General features: G+C 47.5%; 1 protein-coding gene across 8 annotated transcripts in view; it reads left to right on the forward strand.

Annotated features, from left to right (window-relative positions):
- The window catches only part of ATG7 (autophagy related 7), a 274,172-nt gene that overhangs the window by 163,546 nt on the left and 92,439 nt on the right, over positions 1-18,187 (forward strand). For 4 of the 8 annotated variants that reach the window (XM_070360438.1, XM_070360439.1, XM_070360440.1 and 1 more), the window contains exon 19: positions 931-4,442. The exons of 2 other annotated variants lie outside the window; for them this stretch is intronic. In XM_070360438.1, coding sequence (XP_070216539.1) covers positions 931-1,005 — 75 coding nt within the window. In that variant the 3' untranslated portion in view covers positions 1,006-4,442. Of the gene's footprint in view, positions 1-930; positions 10,803-18,187 lie in introns of those variants that run through there. 2 more of the 8 variants (XM_070360437.1, XM_070360444.1) reach the window with 2 other exon arrangements.

Raw genomic sequence — 18,187 nt, forward strand, 5'->3', positions numbered from 1 at the left:
TTCAATAAACACCACACTGCTGTCCCCTCTTGCCCGAAGGTGCTGTGAATTTCTCGAGGCAAAAGAGCAATCAGTAAACTGGCGACTGTCCCACTGAGAGGAGCCTCCTGGTGTCGCTGGCCCCGGCTGCTCGTCCAGAGTGCAAGACAGACCCCCGGGGCCTCTCTCCCTTACCTGATGTGTTAAGGGAGAGTAATATACTTAAAATGCAGCAGCCGGATCCCACGGAACCTAAAGGAAGTCTGGAACTGTGGTTCAAATGTCACAAAAAGAAAGTGTCACTAGAAAGTGGAGGTGGTTTTTTAACAGAAGATCAGGGGTTTTTCTTACATATGCTGATTGTAATAGCCTTGGGTGAACCTACTTCAGTCAGTGAATATTAATAACCTCCTGGGGTCACATGAAGAAAGCCCACTTTCCTTCTCCCTCACTGAGTCTACAGATGAGAGGAGGGGGGCATCAGCAGTCTTTATGGTGGCTCAGATGGTAAAGAATGGGCCTGCAATGTGGGAGACCCGGGTTCGATCCCGGGGTCTGGAAGATCCCCCGGAGAAGGGAATAGCTACCCACTCCAGTATTCTCATCTGGAGAATTCCATGGACACAGGAGCCTGGTGGGCTACAGTCCATGGGGTCGCAGAGAGTTAAGACACAACTGAGCAACTAACACTTTCACACTTTACAAGTAAATAATGGGCAACCTTTACTGTCCTGGGAAGTCAAAGCACAGAAGCTGCGTGTCTGCCTTCACCAGTGCTGCCGTGGTCCAGCCAGCACCGCCTGGGAATCTGAGATTGAAAGGCCACAGAGCCGTCACACTACTTTGTTGTCCCGTGAAGGGAGTGGGAGGAGACCGAGACAGAGAGAGGGAGGGAGAGGCAATGTGACCGATCGCAGCTTAGTTTACTAACACACTCCTCGTGTTCCTTAGAATGGAGCGATTCTGGACACAGACTACCCTGTCCCTCCAGTGAAAAGGCAAGCACCGAATGGACAGTCGGCCTGAATCCAGCATGCACGCTTGCATCACTGGTTCTCTCATCTCCTCTTCTCAGTTAGATGTTCAGCTTCTTGAAGGAAAGGACCACCTTTCCCATTCTCATTGGCTAACAGGTGCTGTGCACATAAGTCCTCAGGAAAGTATCCATCGGTTGGACGGCAAGAAGAGGTTTTATGTAAAAAAGACGCATCAACTGCTGAGACCACATTCTTGTTTTGAATTGTATGTAAGAGCTTTAGGGGCTTAGAGCTCATTGGAAGTCCTGGAGTTGAAGTAAATTCAGCGACATCAAGTTTATATTTGGCCCCCAGTTGAGAGATCTCTGCCAGTTGAGCTCCGGGGGGCTCCCCATCTCAAAGGGTGGTCTGGTCGTCCTTCAGACGATGGTGATGTGATGGCTAACTTCTGAGAGCTTGCTGTGTTCCAGATGTCTTAGTGAGCATTTGTTTGGGTTATCTTATTTAGTCTTTACAAGCATTTTATTTCACAGATGAGGAAATCAAGGTGCCTAGAGGCTAAGTTGCCCAAGTTGACATAGCTAGTAAGTGTTGGAGCCAAGTCATTTGGCTCCAAAACCTGTGTTTTTAACTATTACCTTACAATATCTAGTTGTTAGACTTGCCTTAGAGTTAGTTAAATTCCTGTTCTAAATGGCAGGCCCTGTATGTTGGACCATGGTTTTTACCTCTCCTAAACCTGTCTTCTCCGGATAGGTGCTTTGGTGGATCGTCACGGTGCATGCGTCCTACCCTTTTGGGTCAGAAACTCAATCTTGCCAGAGCTTGAAGACTAACTCCCGATAGCCAAACTCATAAGAAACTGAAATATAAAACACAGTGTCACATTTGTTCTGTCTGCCACTTCCCGTCCATACATGGGGAGACAGTTAGTAGTTGGGAGGTTTCATGATCACCTCATGGACCTGTGATCCCCCAGGAGCTGAAGGGTTTTGCTTTCCAGTAAGATCATCTTGCTAATCTCTGGACAAAGGCAGACACACGAACAAATGGTTGCAGAAACCCTGGGCTCCCTTTTTCAGACTCCACATGGAACCTGATACCACCTATGAACAATCTTCTAGAGTTGTGTAGATTTTCGCTTTCTTAGTTAAAATGTGTCTCCTGACATGGCTCCTGTGTCACTTTGATTGACATGGGAAGCCCCCCATATCCTCAACTGCTTTTCTGCAATCTCTCCAGTAGACTGACTTCGACACGTGGCCAGGGTCCTCCAGCATGTGTCAGTTCTCCTGATTCCATTCTCCGAGGCTAGCCTGATTTCAGGATGTGCAGGGAGACCTCAGTATACCCACTCTGATGTGTGCTGAGTCCAGTCATTATCGCAGGGGAACATCGCAAGCACCTTACTGGAAGCCCAGGGGAAGCATTCCTTTGATCTTAGTGGCAGGAAGATGACAAACTGGCTGTATTTGAAAACAGGCTAACGGTCCTGAGTCATTACCAAGGAGGGCGTCTTTGGAAAAGGATAGGTCAAGTCTATCTGCTTGATCAGTAGCGATAAAGGGGAACATTTGTAGGCCTGATCAGCATCCAGTGAGATGGATCCCTGGGTAGCATCTACCCAGCAGCGCTAAACCCAAAGGGAAGTGACGGGCCTCCTGGCCCGCGCGTCCGACTGGTACACGGGCCTCAGCCAGCTAACGCGAGTGTGGCTGTTGTGGCCAAGAGAGAACCCTGGGAGGTCTGCAAATGTTTATTCTTGGACTGTGAGCAGCTAGAAGGCAGACGCTAGGTTTTACTCCAGTCTGTGATTCCAGCATCTGGCATGGAAGCTAGCATGCCCCAGAAAATAACAAGAATTTTTTTGTTTTTAATGAATGAGATTCCATTTATATGAAATAGCCAGCATAAGCAAATTTATAGACATAAAACAGATGAGTGGTTGTCAGGAGATGGTGGGGGTGAAGGGAGAGCTGGGAGAAATCAGGATGGGTCCTGGGTGTTTGGGGGATGATGCAAATGTCCTGGAATTAGATAGTGGTGATGGTTTCTCAATTCCATGAAGACATGTAAACCACAGAACTTTACACTTTAAACGGGTGAATCGTATGGTCTATGAATTATGTGGCATGTGAGTTGTATCTCAACAAATTTAATTTTAAAATGAATGAGAACTTGTTGTTGGTGGGGATGTAAAATAAAACGGCACAGGCCTTTTTGAAGACAGTCAGGCAGCTTCTTACAAAACAAGTCGTCTGTTCTTAGTTTATGATTCAGGATTGTGCTCCTAGGTATTCAAAGGGGTTGGGAACTTATGTCCCCACAAAAACCTGCACTTGAGTGTTTAGGGGAGCTGTATAATATAGCCACCCAGACTGGAAGCAACCAAGGTGTCCTTCAGTAGGTGAATGGATTTAAAAATGAAAAAACACAGATACATTCATACAGTGGAATATTATTCAGCAGTAAAAAGAGATGAGATGTGGAGGAGCTTTAAATGCATGTTGCTCAGTGAAAGGCCTCAATCTGAAAAGGCTGCTTACTGTGTAATTACTCGGTGATATGACATTCTGGAAAAGGCAAAACTATAGAAATAGTTAAAGATCAGTGGTTGTCAGGGGCTCAGGAGGAGGAAGGAAGGGTTAAGTAGGTGGCCCAAAGGAGGTTTTCATGACATATTTTGTATAACACTGTAGTGATGGGCACATGTGAACCCTCAGAACGATAAAAACAGAGTGAACCCCAATGTGAAATACGGACTGGAGTTAATAATAACGTATCATGAGTGTTCCCATCGGCTGTAAGAAGTGTGCCGCACTAACGCAGGAGGTTAATAATAAGGAAACTGTGAGGCTTGAGGAGACAACACGTGGAACTCTGCTCAATGTTCTGCAAATCTGAAACTTCCCTTAAAGTCTGTCAACTTGAAAAGCAGCAACAAACATGAATGCGGCAGACACTTAACGTTCATGCCAGGCAGTACTGCCCTTGGTATTGTTTGCTTCAAGCTTTTCTTTCTTTAAGGTGAAAGAAATGTTACAGATGAAGCCGCCCTTGAGTGCCCTCGCCTTCCCAAGGGAAACCACCGCTACTAGTGCGTGCCCTCACTTCTGTATTTTATGTTGAGTGAACTGGATTTTCCGGGTGTTTACAAACAGTACATAAGTTGCATAAGCTGTGTTTTGCAACTTGAATTTTTCATGCAACCCGATGCTTTAAAGACCTGTCCATGTTGCTAAATATAGGTCTAATGCTTTTATCTTTAAAAAAAATTTTTTTAAACTCTAGTATCATATTCTCTTGTATATATGTTACTTCGTGTTATTTTTCCATTTCTCTGTTGATGGATGTTTAGATTATTTCTGATTTTATTATCACCACCAGTGCTGTAATAAAATAGTTTTTGACATAAAAAATAAAATAAAATGAATGAGAAGGCAGAACATTACACAGCTGAAAGGGGTAAGAGCAGGGCATTCTAAAAAGCAGACTCATTCATGCTGATGTGATCTGTTAGAGTCCTAGCGAGTTAACCCTTGAGGAACAGAGGACCACTTACCAAGCTGTGTTTACATTATCAACTAACTAGTTATTACATAGGCTTGAGATCCATAATAAGGACCATTTTAAAAGCTGAGTCACCTTAGGGTTGAACAGTTGTTAGCACTGGGGAACTGAGGTTTATAGAGAGGAGATGAACACTTTTCTGAAACACAAATAATTGCAGATACTAGTGTCCAGACCCATTCTCTTCAGTATATTTTATGCACAGTAGCATTTCCAAGTTGCCAACAGTGTTCCACAATTCACCAGCATTCACTGAGCACTGACTGTGTGTCCGCTGCCAGCCCACTGGAGGACCACTTCTTGTCTGCTGAAAGTGTCCAGCCTCCTGGGCTCCAGGAAGCACAGTGCCATTCCAGCGGGGGACAAGGCCCACTTACCGCTGAACTGAGCAGTCTATTAAAACCCAGAAAGGATGTTGAAAACAAACAGCTCTTCCTTGCTTACCAAGCATGGAGTACCTACAGCCCATGCCTGAAGAGTTGTTATTGTTTAGTAGCTCAGTCCTGTCCAACTGTTTTGCAACTCCATGGACAATAGTTCAGCATGCTCCTCTGTCCGAGGGATTTCCCAGGCACTGATACTGGAGTGGGTTGCCATTTCCTTCTCCAGGGGATCTGCCTGATCCAGGGATCAAACCTACATCTCCTCTGTCTCCTGCATTGCAGGCAGATTCTTTATCACCAAGCCACGAGAGAAGCCCTGCCTAAAGAGAGCCACGCTCAAACTGGAAGATTCGTTGTACAGTTAAAGGAGGGGTGGTCAGTTTGACGTTGAGGGGGGCTGCAAGTTTTCTGGGTCCCAGGAGAAGAGAACAGATCGAGTCATGGGCCTTCTTGCCATGTGGCCTGAGCCCTGACCGTCCTTGAGACATGAAAAGTGTGGTCCACAACCTTTATTAACTTTTTTTTCCCACCTAGAAAAAAGCCAAGAAATTTCAGAGTAGTTCTCAGAGTAGTCCAGAATCATCATCTCAAAAAAAAAAAAAAAAAGATAATCCCAGAGAGCTCAGAGGGATAAAAAGATGCGCTTGCTGAAAAGAATATTTCCCAACCTCTGCTAGCCCTTGGAGCCAACAAAAGGAAAACCTCGGCCTGTGTTTAATGAGTGAGAGAGTGCAGCTCGAAATGGGTGGAGAAGGAGGCTATTTAAAAGACCCTAAAGTACTGCAGCTGTTCTGGCTAATTTCTCTCATCTCAGCGATGTTCCAAGCCCTTTGTCTTCTCTGTGGGGCGAATTCATCTGGCTCTCCCATGAGTCATCCTGCCCACAAATAATCTTTCTCGGAGTAGCCCTTATGAAAATAGACAATTCACATTGCATTGTGTGAATTGGCAATGTGTGTCCCTTCCCTGGGTGGGCCGCGCTTCGTCTGCTCCGCCTGCATCCACACACGGCAGGACTTTCTGAGGCCCAAGCACGCCCTGAGCCGGGAGACAGGGGAGCACAGGGGGAGACTTCGGAACCCCGAATCTGAGGAAGGCTGCAGACAGCAGGCCCCCATCCCTTCTCCAGACATCTAGGTCTCACAGGTGGCACCTTGGCCACACGGGTTTCGTGAGACTTATCTATGAAAAAGTAGACAGCATCAGAGGAAATTTTGTGTCATTAAACGTTACTATAACATTTCAACCTAGACCTTGCCAAATGTAGCTCTTCCTCTTTAGTACTTTCTTCTCTATCTGGCCAGCAGATCTGACCAACCAGCATTCTTATTTAAAATTTCCCTAGAGAGACACTGAGCCCTTTGAAGTAGAGACTAGAATGGATCTATGTTGTTTTTGCTCCTTAGCAAAATTCCCTCTTTCCCTATTGATTTTAGTCTAAGAGCCCATCCTGGACCTCTGCTCTCATCCCATGTGCTTTTTCTGGTGGAGTAACCCCTTTGGCTCATGATTGGAGTCTGTAATTGAAGGCCCGGATAGTCACGCCCTCGTATTCCGCCGGTCATGATGATTGGTGCAGAAATAGGCATATGACCCAGTGACAGCCGTGGGATCCAATGAGACTTGGGCTGGGAGGCGGGGCTAGGACTGGGGGCGTTGCCAGCATGAGCTCTGGGCCGGGGGCAGCCTTCTAGTGCTCCTGAGGGGAGAGCCAGTTTGCACGTGGAAACCACACATGGAAGAGAGTTGAGTCTCCCTGAGGTGAGAGAGGGAAAGGGTGAGGACAGTCACGGCCTTATCCTCCGAGTCTCAAATTGAGCTGCCGTGAGGGTGCCATTATCTTGCTCTCTCGGCCTGTGAGCGGGCTCTCCTTTTGCCTTGAGTAAAGCAAGGTCAAGGGGGCCACATAGGATGAGATGGTTGGGTGGCTTCATCGCCTCAATGGACACGAGTTTGAGCAAGCTCCGGGAGAGGGTAAAGGACAGGGAAGCCTGGCCTGCTGCAGTCCATGGGGTCGCAAAGAGTCAGACACGATTTAGCGACTGAACAACAGAAGCAAGGTTAAGTTTCCTGTCGCTCACAACCAGGAGTTCCAACTCATTCAGGGGCAGCATCTCAGTCAGCCCCAGCACCTGGCAGAGTGCCTGGCATGCAGAGGAAGCTCAGTATGTATTTACTGCACAAAGTCTCATTCAGTTGAACAGATGTTTATTGAACACTCATGAGGAACCGAGTCTGGTGCTGGATCTTACAGGACCGCACTGCCCAGTACAGCAGCCGCTAGCCACATGTGCCTCTTTAACTGCATATTTAAATTGGTGGAAATTCAATTTTAAAAAGCTTCGGATCTAAAGTCACACCCTTCACATCTCAAGTGTTCAGTAGCCACAGGTGGCTGGTGGAACTGGACAGAACAGAGAACATTTTCATTGTTGCAGAAAGCTCTTGAGAACAGCGCTGCTGCAGAGATACAGACATGCACAAGACTCAGAACATGCCTCCAAGACGCTGTATCTTCCTTCCTTAGGGGATCTAAACTCCTGGGGGCAGGGAGGGGAAATAAGCCCATTTTTCTTTATACTCCACCCAGTCCCCAACCACCATGTCTCCCAACCAGAAACACAACCACTCCTTGGACGTGAAAATGTACAAAGAGGCAGAGACTTGCAAAGTTCCCTTCCTTCTTTAACCCTGATTTTTGTCACCTCTTCCTGTTTATGCTGCTTCTACTCTCTTTTCTAACAGTGTCCGGCCTTTCCAGGCCCCAGGAGTAGAGAGGGGGACCTGTCTGCAAATGCAGGACTTTAGTGTACAGCCGCCCCAGGTGTGAGCAGCCTGAGAGAGGTGTATTTCAGGGCACTAAGCAGGCTCAGTTTCCACCGCGTCTCCTTCCGGACGACACTGTGCAGCGCCCTGTGCTGTGGAGACAGGTCAGCTCTGGGGCATGACCGTACCTCCCTGCGCAGGACTTCCCAGGGCCCTTGCTCACTTATCACCAACAATTACAATGTTTACAGACGCAGTAAAAGCCATTAAGAGGAAAAGCCGTCTTCCTGCTCTTCCTCCCTTGATCAAACCTGGAGAAGAACCGCTTCCACAAAGAGGAGGACCCATGCCAGGTTTATAAAAGGGAGGTGCTGCAGCTGCCTTTGGGTCCACCTTAAGGCGAGATCAAAAGTTTGTTGTTGTTGTTGTCTTTCCCCAACTCTTCTGCTAGGAAGAACTGTACTCTGGCGGCGGCACTGTCAGTAACTGGTCCTTCTCTCAGTTGGTAAATCACTGGGCATGATAAGCAGCAGCTTTGAAGTGAGTAGCGCGGCACCTCTGTTGATTCTCCAGCAGCAGATGGCGGCCGTGGGTGATGACGGGCAGGAGGCAGAGGGCTGAGCTTCCAGGGATGAAAGGGACATTTCACGTGGGAGACACCCGGGGTCTCTCCTTGGGGGTATAATTGGTCCTTCATGCATTGTTATCAGGGGTTCTCCCAGCACCTAGAAGAGTTGTTCTTCCCAGTTTAATCAGTGCTAAATGCATGAAAGAGTTTACATTCTAATGGAGGGAAATCAGGGTTCCAGCAAGTATAATAACCTCACGTTGTATAGGATTTAATAGACACGTAATGACCATACTAGTTCAGGAGTGACAGGTAGCTTTCAGCTCATGCCCCTCTTAGCAGTTGTTCTTGGCCACTTGGAGGGTTGGGTCAGGAAGGATTTTTTGAGGCCACAAAAGTTTTTTGAGGATTTTTTAAAAATCTTTTGGCCACACTGCACAGCATGTGCGATTTTAACTCCCCGACCAGGGATCGAACCTGACCCGGTGTGTTGGTAGCACGGAGTCTTAACCACCGATGACCAGGGAAGTCCCCAGGGACATTTCTTAATTGTATAGTCTCAGGATCCAGCACATTGCCTCATGTAGTAATTAACCATTAAGCATACACTGGATAAATGAGCAATCCGATTTCCTGGTTTTAGAATGGGCCCGTGATTCTACATGAATGACGCACGGTAAAGGCCTTAACTGTAAAGCCTTTTTACAACAGAAATATTTCCCAGAGAACTTTGACCTATTTTTTTATGGATCTATTGCCTTGATTTTTTTTTTAAAGCCCTCTATTTTGCTATAATAAAACAACAAATTTCAAGAATTTCAAAATTGAAGACTAAACACCCTCATTTTCTATTTAAGTTGTCTAGAGAGGAATGTTGGCGTCTTAGAACAGAAGCCTGACAGATTTAGGTTTGACTTTCAGCTCAACCATTAACCCACTCTGTGACCTTAAGCTAGTCACTTCTCTCTGGGTCTCAGTGTCCTCTGTAAAGAGAGAGAATTGCAGTCAGTGAGCTCTTTGATTCTGCGAATCAGGATAGAGGATGAGAAGAAAACTGGTTTCAACAACAATCTCTCTTTGGCGCAACTGATAGCTTCTCTGATTCCAGCTTCACTTTCTGTCGAAGGAGCAGTGATCATGGGGAAATGTAGGGTAGAGGTGTGTGTGTGACATTTTTAATGATGAACCACGACCATAAAATGAGTCTGTTTTGGTGTCTCTGCAGAATGTTACATAAGATTTGCCCTGTTTTCCAAGAGGACTGTGGTACGTGTAATATACAAAAATGTAATATGTCACCTCAAACTCATGTCTTGGCTGGCATTCAGCATGAAGACTCTGACAGTTATGTTTTTTCCTTATATTTATGTACATTCTACCTGATTCTAAAAAGAATATTTAAGATCGTTATAGTCAAAACCATAGACATAACTGAATCTAAAAGCCTTTAGGATGAGATTAAAAGGACAAGAGCCAAGTTTTCTGTTCTTAGAGTCATTTTTTTAGGAAACATAAACTAAGGGAAGCTTCCGGAGTTGAACATGGAGTGTAAGTCCGTGGTTCCTGGCAGCCAGAGTGAATAGGGAGGCAATGGGCTGCCCCGTCTTCCTTGTCTGATAACAGCCAGGGTGATTGGCTGTGGACGGCGGCCATGGGGAATGCAGGCAGCTTGTCAGCCTGCCAGGCCTGTTCGAAGAGCCTCTTATATCACCAAGGCAATAGCCATCAGTTAATGATCGATAGTGGCTATTTTACTAGTTGTTTGGGGGGACTTTCACCAGACCACCACACAAAATAATAGCAGCTGATGCTTACTTTTTTCGTACTTACGTGCCAGTCACTGTTCCAAGCTCCTTATCTAATAGTAACATATCAAATCCTTAAAACCGCTCTGTGAGGTAGGAACAGCACTCTCAGGCCTGTGGTCTTACCCACTGCACCGTGCTGCCTCTCTCACCTCTGAGATCATGCGGAGATTTCACTTGGCACCAGTCACATAGCTCAACTCCCAGGGTCCGAGCCATCTCAGGACAGAGTGTCTCGTTTAAAGCAACAATTACCAGGTAGACCTTAGGCAGCCACCTTAGCCACGCTACCCAATTCGGCGGGTCAGTTGTTGCTCACTGAGTTAAGCGGTTCTTCTCGCATTGTTTTAAGGTGGCATGTTGCATTTTAAAGGAACAGTGTGGGCTCCGTCTAGGCATTCTTTCCCTCATCTCAGTGTTCGTGAAGCCACATCATACATCCACCACCCACCACCTTGTCTTCAAGTATCTTTCATCTGTATCAGGGGTGCCAGCTGACTCATTCAGGAGGGTGGCTGCCTGGCAAGCTGTGTTGAGAAGGGGTCTCAGGCCTGGTTCAGATGTGATGAGAGAGGTTCATGGCTGAGTCGTCACATCTGCCGTGGGCAAGCATGAGCGCATGTCTTTGCCAGCCATGGTCTAGTTCAAGGTCAGGGCTTCCCTCTGCACCCTGTGGCTTCTGAGATGATTTTCCTTCGAGAAGAGAAGAGAATGGAGTGGTTCACATAATTGACATAGTTCCTTAATTCATTGCACAACAATCTGTTGAATTCTCTCTTTGTACAAGATACATAATAAAAAGATGAATAAGTCTTGAGTCTCTTTCTCCAAAAATTTTTTTTTGTAGCCACAGACATATAAATTTAACAAATCATTTCCATACAGTGAGGTAATGCTTATGAAGTGCTGTGGTAAGGGCAGACAGGCATCACGGTGCCAGTGAGCCCAAACCCCATTCAGTCCTGTCGATGGGCCCTGTGAGGGAGTATGTTTTGACAGCCATTGGGCTTCCCTCGTGGCTCAGACGGTAAAGAATCCACCTGCGATGCAGGAGACCCGGGTTCAATCCCTGGATCGGGAAGATCCCCTGGAGGAGGTCTTGGCAACCCACTCCAGTATTCTTGCCTGGAGAATCCCATGGACAGAGGAGCCTGGCAGGCTACAGTCCATGGAGTCACAGAGTAGGACACAACTGAGTGACTTACACTTTTGGCAGGGCCAGCGTCCCCAAGATTTTTGGGCAACTGTCATATTCGTTGAGCATACAGCACCATCATTAGCAGGCTGTCTCTTCGAGTCTTGATGAGTTACTCACCCAGGAACAGAGGATAAAATGGAGTCTATCATGATTGATCAGTATTTCTCAAGGTTGGCTATGAGTAAGAACTTTGAGAAGGATGAAGCCAGGGATCTGGGGAGTCAGTCCCGGGGAGGTGGAGTCGGACGGTCACAGGGAAAGGCAGAAAGGCCAGAGATGAGCCAGCATCTCTGTGTAAACTAGGAAATATGTTCTCTCCAGACGTACGACAACCATAGAAGACAGTGATGGAGTCAGAAACGGCACCACTGGGGCTGAAGAACCCCAAACGAAGCCATTTTGAAGCTGACCTTTGATTTCAGAGAGAGCTTTGGCTTAATCGACAGAGTATTTTCCCTTCTCACTGCCTTGTAAAGACAGGCATCCCACATCCGCTGAGAGGCAGGTGAGGAGACCCAGCCTGTGGTGTGAGATTGCACGGTGAATAACGGAGCAAAGACGCCCAGGACGGCACTTGGTCTCTCACACCCCACACTTGCTCTTCAGTTTAACGCTGAGCCTGAGGAGGATTCTTCTCAGTGGTTTTAAGAAAATCATGAAGCTTGATACTGTGCCTAATCACCAAGAAACAAAACATGACAACCGAGAGGACACTTTGGACATCACCTTGTCCGGTGCTCTTGTTCTAAGATCCAGGAGACAGCTCCAAGTAACAGGGGGTTCAGGTGTTAAACCTCCTCGGCCCTCACTGTGCCTTTGTCTGAGTGGAAGTGCCTGCAGGAGCGGTTTAAGAGTCTCTGCTCCTCCTCCGAGGACTCACTGTAAGACATCTTCACCGACAGCGCAGTGGTAAAGAATCTGCCTGCAAGGCAGGAGACGCAGGTTCAGTCCCGGGTCAGGAAGATCCCCTGGAGGAGGGCATGGCAACCCACTCCAGTATTCTTGCCTGGAGAGTCCCATGGACAGAGGAGCCTGGCGGGCTGCAGTCCACGGGGTCACAGACAGTCAGACACAGCTGAGCGACTAAGTGCACACAAAGAACTTTGTAAGCCTCTTTCATTCGTTCGTTCAGCAAACGTTACTGCACAGTGGCAAAGTACCAGGCGTGGACACAGCCTCTGGGAACACAGCAGTGCAGAAAGTGGAGGCTCTGTCGCTGTGGAAGTTAGCATTCTAGAGACATTTAGCTTCACCAAGACTCCTCTAGATGATGTATTAATAGGCTCACCTGGTTACTAATACACTTCACCTTGTGCTCAGTTGCCCAGCACGTAAGAAATCTGCTGGGGCCCTGGGCGGTCCCCCGCCCTCAGCCTGCACCTGAGTTCCGGGCCTTTATGAGGGGCCCTGGCTCCCCATCCTCCACCCCGTATGTAGATTTCTACCCATTTATCCAACTCTTCCATTTCCCTGATAGCTGCTGACTTGAGTTTGCAGCAGAAAATTCAGCGTCCTCCTCCTAAAGGACTCAAATGGCTGACCAGAAGCAGAAGTGGCCTCCCTTTAGGGTGTTATAAGGCAGTTCTGCTGGCCTTATCTACTTCCGGGTGAACCAACTGGCACAGAAGCATCTCTTCGCTGCCCCTTTAGTAATGCTGCAAGAAATAGTGTCTCCAGTAATCTGTGCTTCCCTAAAGCCCCTAAAGCCAGTCATTTTACCACCTTGGAATAGCAATTGTGAGTGAACTTTTTTTTTTTCTCACCCCGGAAGGAGTGTTTCTCGTCCTTGTCTGCATCTGGACTTGGTAGATGCAGGTAGAGTCTACATCTAGACTCTGCATGGCTGGTACCCTTTCTAAATTATCCAGAACACTGTTGGCTTCAAGTGACACACCCTCAGCTTGAGTCATGAGAGGCGAAGGGAAGTCATGGGGCACTGAACACAATGAAAGGAAAGGTGGGTCCAGCAAACCTCGGGCGAAGCTGCAGTTTTGGAGCAGCACGAACAGGTGTTCTCCCTGGAGACGGGCGTCTTCCTCCAGGCAGGAAGCGTGGCCGCTGGCAGCTTCAGGCACCTGACGCGGACCAGCCCCCGACCCAGACCCAGACCTCACGGCCCAGCTTGCATCTCTTCCTTATTTGGGGGTCAGCCAGATTGAGCCAGAGAGGTGGGGTCTGAAAAGGAACATGGTTGGCATGAGGGGAGGAAGATACTGGCCATTACCAGGAGACGGGAGGTGCTGGGCAAGCAAAACTGAAAGTGTTGGTACTAACCTGACCGCACCAAGAGAGCGATGATGAAGTGATTTAAGCAGCGAGAGGCGTGATGCGCATTTCAAAAATAATACATATTCAGTGAGGCTCCCCTCACCGGCTTTCCCTTCACTGACCCTCCTGATTGATAGACTCTGCGGCCCCTTGGTCCAGGTGCCCACGGGAGGCGGGATGCTCCCAGCCCACAGGCTGGTTTCCAGGACGCCCCATGCTTTTCTGCTCCCACCGGGTGAGGCGTATGCTCTCCAGGAGTCACTCATGTTTCTTGCCAGACCTGGAAACGCCAGATGGCATGGTTGCAATTGTACCGTTTAAGTAAATATCCCCAAAGTGAAAAAAGAAAAAGTGCACAAAAGAAAGTTATTTCTATGAAAATCAAGTTTAGTTCAGGAAGATTCAATGACAGTAGCTAGAAGCAACGACTCTTCTGCAGTGGGGAGAGGGTTTGACCTTTTATTCCAGAACAGGTTCTAGAGTCTAATCCCCTCTATACAAATTCTTGTGTTCAGTCGCTCAGTTATGTCCAACTCTTTTGGGACCCCATGAACTGTAGCCCGCCAGGCTCCTCTGTCCATGGGATTCCCCAGGCAATAATACTAGAGTAGGTTGCCATTTCCTTCTCCAGGGGATCTTCCTGACCCAGGGATCGAACCCATGTCTCGTCCATCTCCTGCATTGGCAGGTGGATTCTTTACCACTGGGCCACCTGGGAAGCCAAATTCTAGCTCACCATTAACAAGCTGTGCAACCTTGGGCAAGCGGTGGGACCTTCCTGAGGTGGAGACCCTGTACTGTAGACCCTGTACTGTAAAATGGAAATAGTAATAACTTTGTCAGGGGATTCTGAACACTAAGATTATGTATTTACAACACCGAACACAGTTCCTGGCACATAGTAAGCCCTCAAAAATGGGACCCCTGTCATGGTCATTCTAGTTAACACTCATAATCTGAAGTGAGACATGTATGTCTACACTGTTCCACACTGCTCATGTCAAGTGGTCTAATGAGAGGGTGTCATTTCCATTCAGGAATTTAATAGATGTCTTTCTGGTAATAACAGAAGTAAATGTTTGACCATAGAGATAAATTTCCCGTTACTTATCAAATCAACTTGTGAAAGTTTAAATAATATCATTAATGTAAAAGCTACCTCTGATTCCCTTTGCTACACAGCAGAAACTAACACAACATTGTAAACCAACTATACACAGATAAAAATATTTTTAAATAACAAAGTAAATTAAAAAAAGAAAAGGCTGCCTCCATGAAAATGTGGTTTATTAGGATGAATCTGTAGTACAGCCTTCTTCTCTAATGTGTGTCCCGTCTGTGCTTAGCTGCGCAGTCGTGTCCGACTCTGCGACCCCGTGGACTGTAGCCCACCAGGCTCCTCTGTCCATGGAATTCTCCAGGCAAGAATACTGGAGTGGGTTGTCATGCCCTCCTCCGGGGGATCTTCCCGACCCAGGGATTGAACCCACATCTCCTGCATTGCAGGCGTATTCTTTACCCGCTGAGCCATCTGGGAAGCCCCCTTCCCTAATATGAGGCTGTTGTAAAAGTTACAAAGCCAAGGATGTGAAGCAGGGGAGACTTGGAAGATCTCCAAGTGCATAAGAAGCCTGTCGTCGGCCCTATTCATAGCTTCGCTTCCTGGATCCGTGTTCTTGAAGCTGCGACATTCTTTTCATTTGTGCCTTTCACAGGGGGCAGTCAAATTTAGTTATAATTATATTTAGGGCATCTGGATCCTCGTCAGCGTTTCTGGCTCCGTTTTAGAACCTAAAGTCTGCGGCTTATTCCTAATGTGGAAAATGGAGTAATCCCCTAGGCCTGAGAAGAGAAGCTCCAGCATCCAGGCTGCCGTTACTATAGCGAGACGCTGCCTCAGACATCACAAGACTTGTTATACAAGGAAACATGATTACAGTGGATTAGAGAAACTTGCCAGGGCCTTGAAGGATTTATTACTTTTTGAATTCTGAATGAGACATAAATGTGCTTTTCCCCTTTTAATTTTGGACCCCATACGGAGAAGGTGGAAAAAAAAAAAAATCCTTAAGCAAATTCTAGAATGCTTAGCTGCTAGCGCTGGGTTGGATGTCGTATCCAAGTCATATTGCAAAGGGCACGAATACTTGGCAGAGACGCAAAACAGTCACTCCTTTCTCTCTGCACTGCCAAGATCGTTACTGCCCTGTCTCCCAGAGGGAGAGGAACGCAGCTCTTTGGGGAGTCTTCTGGAAGGCAGCGTGGTGTAACGGGAAAAGCAGCACACTTGGAGGCGTGAGGCCTGGACTGCGGCTTCCGCACTTAAAGCTCTGTGAGTTTTCAACAGGTGACACTCTCCGAGCCTCAGTGTCCTGTTATGAAATATAAGAGCAGTAATTCCCATCTCTGGCTTCCCAAGTGGCTCAGATGGTAAAGAATCTTCCTGCCAATGCAGGAAACGCAGATTGATCCCTGGGTGGGAAGATCCCCTGGAGGAGGAAATGGCAACCCACTCCAGTATTCTTTCCTGGGAAATCCCTGGTGGGCTCCAGTCCATGGGGTCGGAAAAGAATTGGACATGACTGAGCAACTAAACATACACACACACACACAATTCCCATCCCAGAGAGTGGCTTTAAGGTTTAAAGTATGTTAAATATCGCATATAGAATCTCAAATATTTTTAGCATTGCTGTCAAAATGGTGCCAGCAGCCTACTCATATGAGTTCATAGCTCTTGGAATTTTGCTGTTGACCCTAAAGGAGACACTGGTTTAAAAAAAATAAAGGTGGCCTCTCACCTTATCTATTCTCCAAATTGTTTGATGCCTCTGGATATTAACAAGATAGCATGGTGTAGCAGTTAGGAACAATGGAGGGCTCAGACGGGCCGAGTTGAAGTTCACTCCTTACTTTCTAGCTGTGACCTTGAACAATTCACCCAACTTCTACTGTCCTCAACTTCCTCATCTGTATATTTTTCTTTGGACATGAAAATAGTACCTCGGGCATTCTCTATCCCCTTTACCCTGTTTGAGTTTGTATATGGCATTTATCACCGCCTACAGTCTGTGTTTGTTTTCTGTCTTCCACTCCAGCACCCAGTCTTAAGGGCAAAGACTTTATTATGTCTTGTTTACCATTTATATGTCTTGATGAGGATAGTGAGTGGTACGCTACTGCAGTTTATCCTTTTGACCTTTGACTTCTATTTTTAAAAAAAAATTCCCCTCCTGGTGTCATGGCTAAATTTATATACAGTAACCGAGTTAGCAACTGGGCAGAGTTGTTTTCTGTTTGGAAATACCTGTGTGCTTACAGTCGGGCTTCTGTTTCCTGAAGCTGCTTACCCGGCCTTCCGTGGCACAGTTTGACTTATGATGTCAGAAGATTGACAGGCAGAAGTCTGACTCAGGGATTCAGCAAGGAAAGAACAGGACTTTTCAGCCCGGCTCGCCCTCTGAGGCAGGGCTGGACAGGACTCAGAAAGGTCTTGGGTTTCAATTTATCTAGGAAGGTATTTAGCAAATTATTTTTAACCATTCGGATTTGGTGCAGATCATCCGAGGAGTCCCCCTGCCCAGAGCATCCTCTTTGGCTTTTATCTTCTCAGCATGAGGGAAACCACTGAAGAGCCCAGGTTCCCACGGCCACTCAGAGTGAGGCAGTGCAGACAGATGATGTTCAGGCTTGAGTGTCAACGGCCTTCACTAGCCCTCTCCCCCCAAAGAGGTGGGGTTCAAGGCCACAAGCCGTGTGGACCCCAAGAAGAGCTCTTGACCTCCGGCCTCATTCTTTGCAGCTCTGCCCCCTGGCACTCAGAGCTCTCTGTGGGTGGGTTGAGGATGGAAACGCTGAAGCAGTGCACAGCTGCCCAGTCTTGTTGGACTTCTGCATCGCGGCTCACTCATCTCCTACTGAGTTTGCTCTTTGCACGAACAGTTAAGCCAGGCCCATTGGAATCCAAGTCCTGACTTGTCAGCAGAGGGCTTGGTTGAAGTTCTGCAAACAAGATACGTCCACGGATTTGGCTTTAAGGATACAGTGAAGCCGCATCACCATCAAGCCTGTCTGTTCGTCGAGGGTCCCTTGCTTCAGTCACAAAGCCCTCCCCAGCCATTCCCACACACTCAGACCAGGAACCAGGGTCCATTTGACCTTTTCACCCCAGAGCAGCAGGGGAAGAGCTGCATTTCTGCCTCCAGCGGCGCCAACATCCCTCTTCCCCCGCCCCTTTCTCAGCAGCCGGACTGGGGTTCTTAGGGGCCTTCAGAGGTCGTGTCCACGTGCTTTAACTACCACAAAAAGTGTTGCTGTCTTGTTCTTTCAACAAAACTCTATTTAAGCTCTGGAAATCCTGGCAAGGGAGAAGCCACTGCTTGGCATGAGGATGTCTTTGTGTCTCTGTAGCGTGTCGTGAAGCCCGCTTCGTCTTCCACAGGAGCCTGGCAGCTTCTGTGTGCTGTTTATCACGTGCCAGTCCTGTGCAGAGCACTCTGTGAAACTTGCCGTATTTGATCCTGTTGTTGTTCTTACTGTTGTTCGGTCGCTAGGCTGTGTCCCACTCTTTGTGGCCCCATGGACTGCAGCACGCCCTGTCCCCATCCTTTGCTGTCTCCCAGAGTTTGCTCAGACTCATGTCCATGGAGTCAGTGATGCTGTCCAACCATCTC

Source organism: Bos mutus, chromosome 22, assembly GCF_027580195.1.
Source record: "Bos mutus isolate GX-2022 chromosome 22, NWIPB_WYAK_1.1, whole genome shotgun sequence".
NCBI classification, from domain to species: domain Eukaryota; kingdom Metazoa; phylum Chordata; class Mammalia; order Artiodactyla; family Bovidae; genus Bos; species Bos mutus.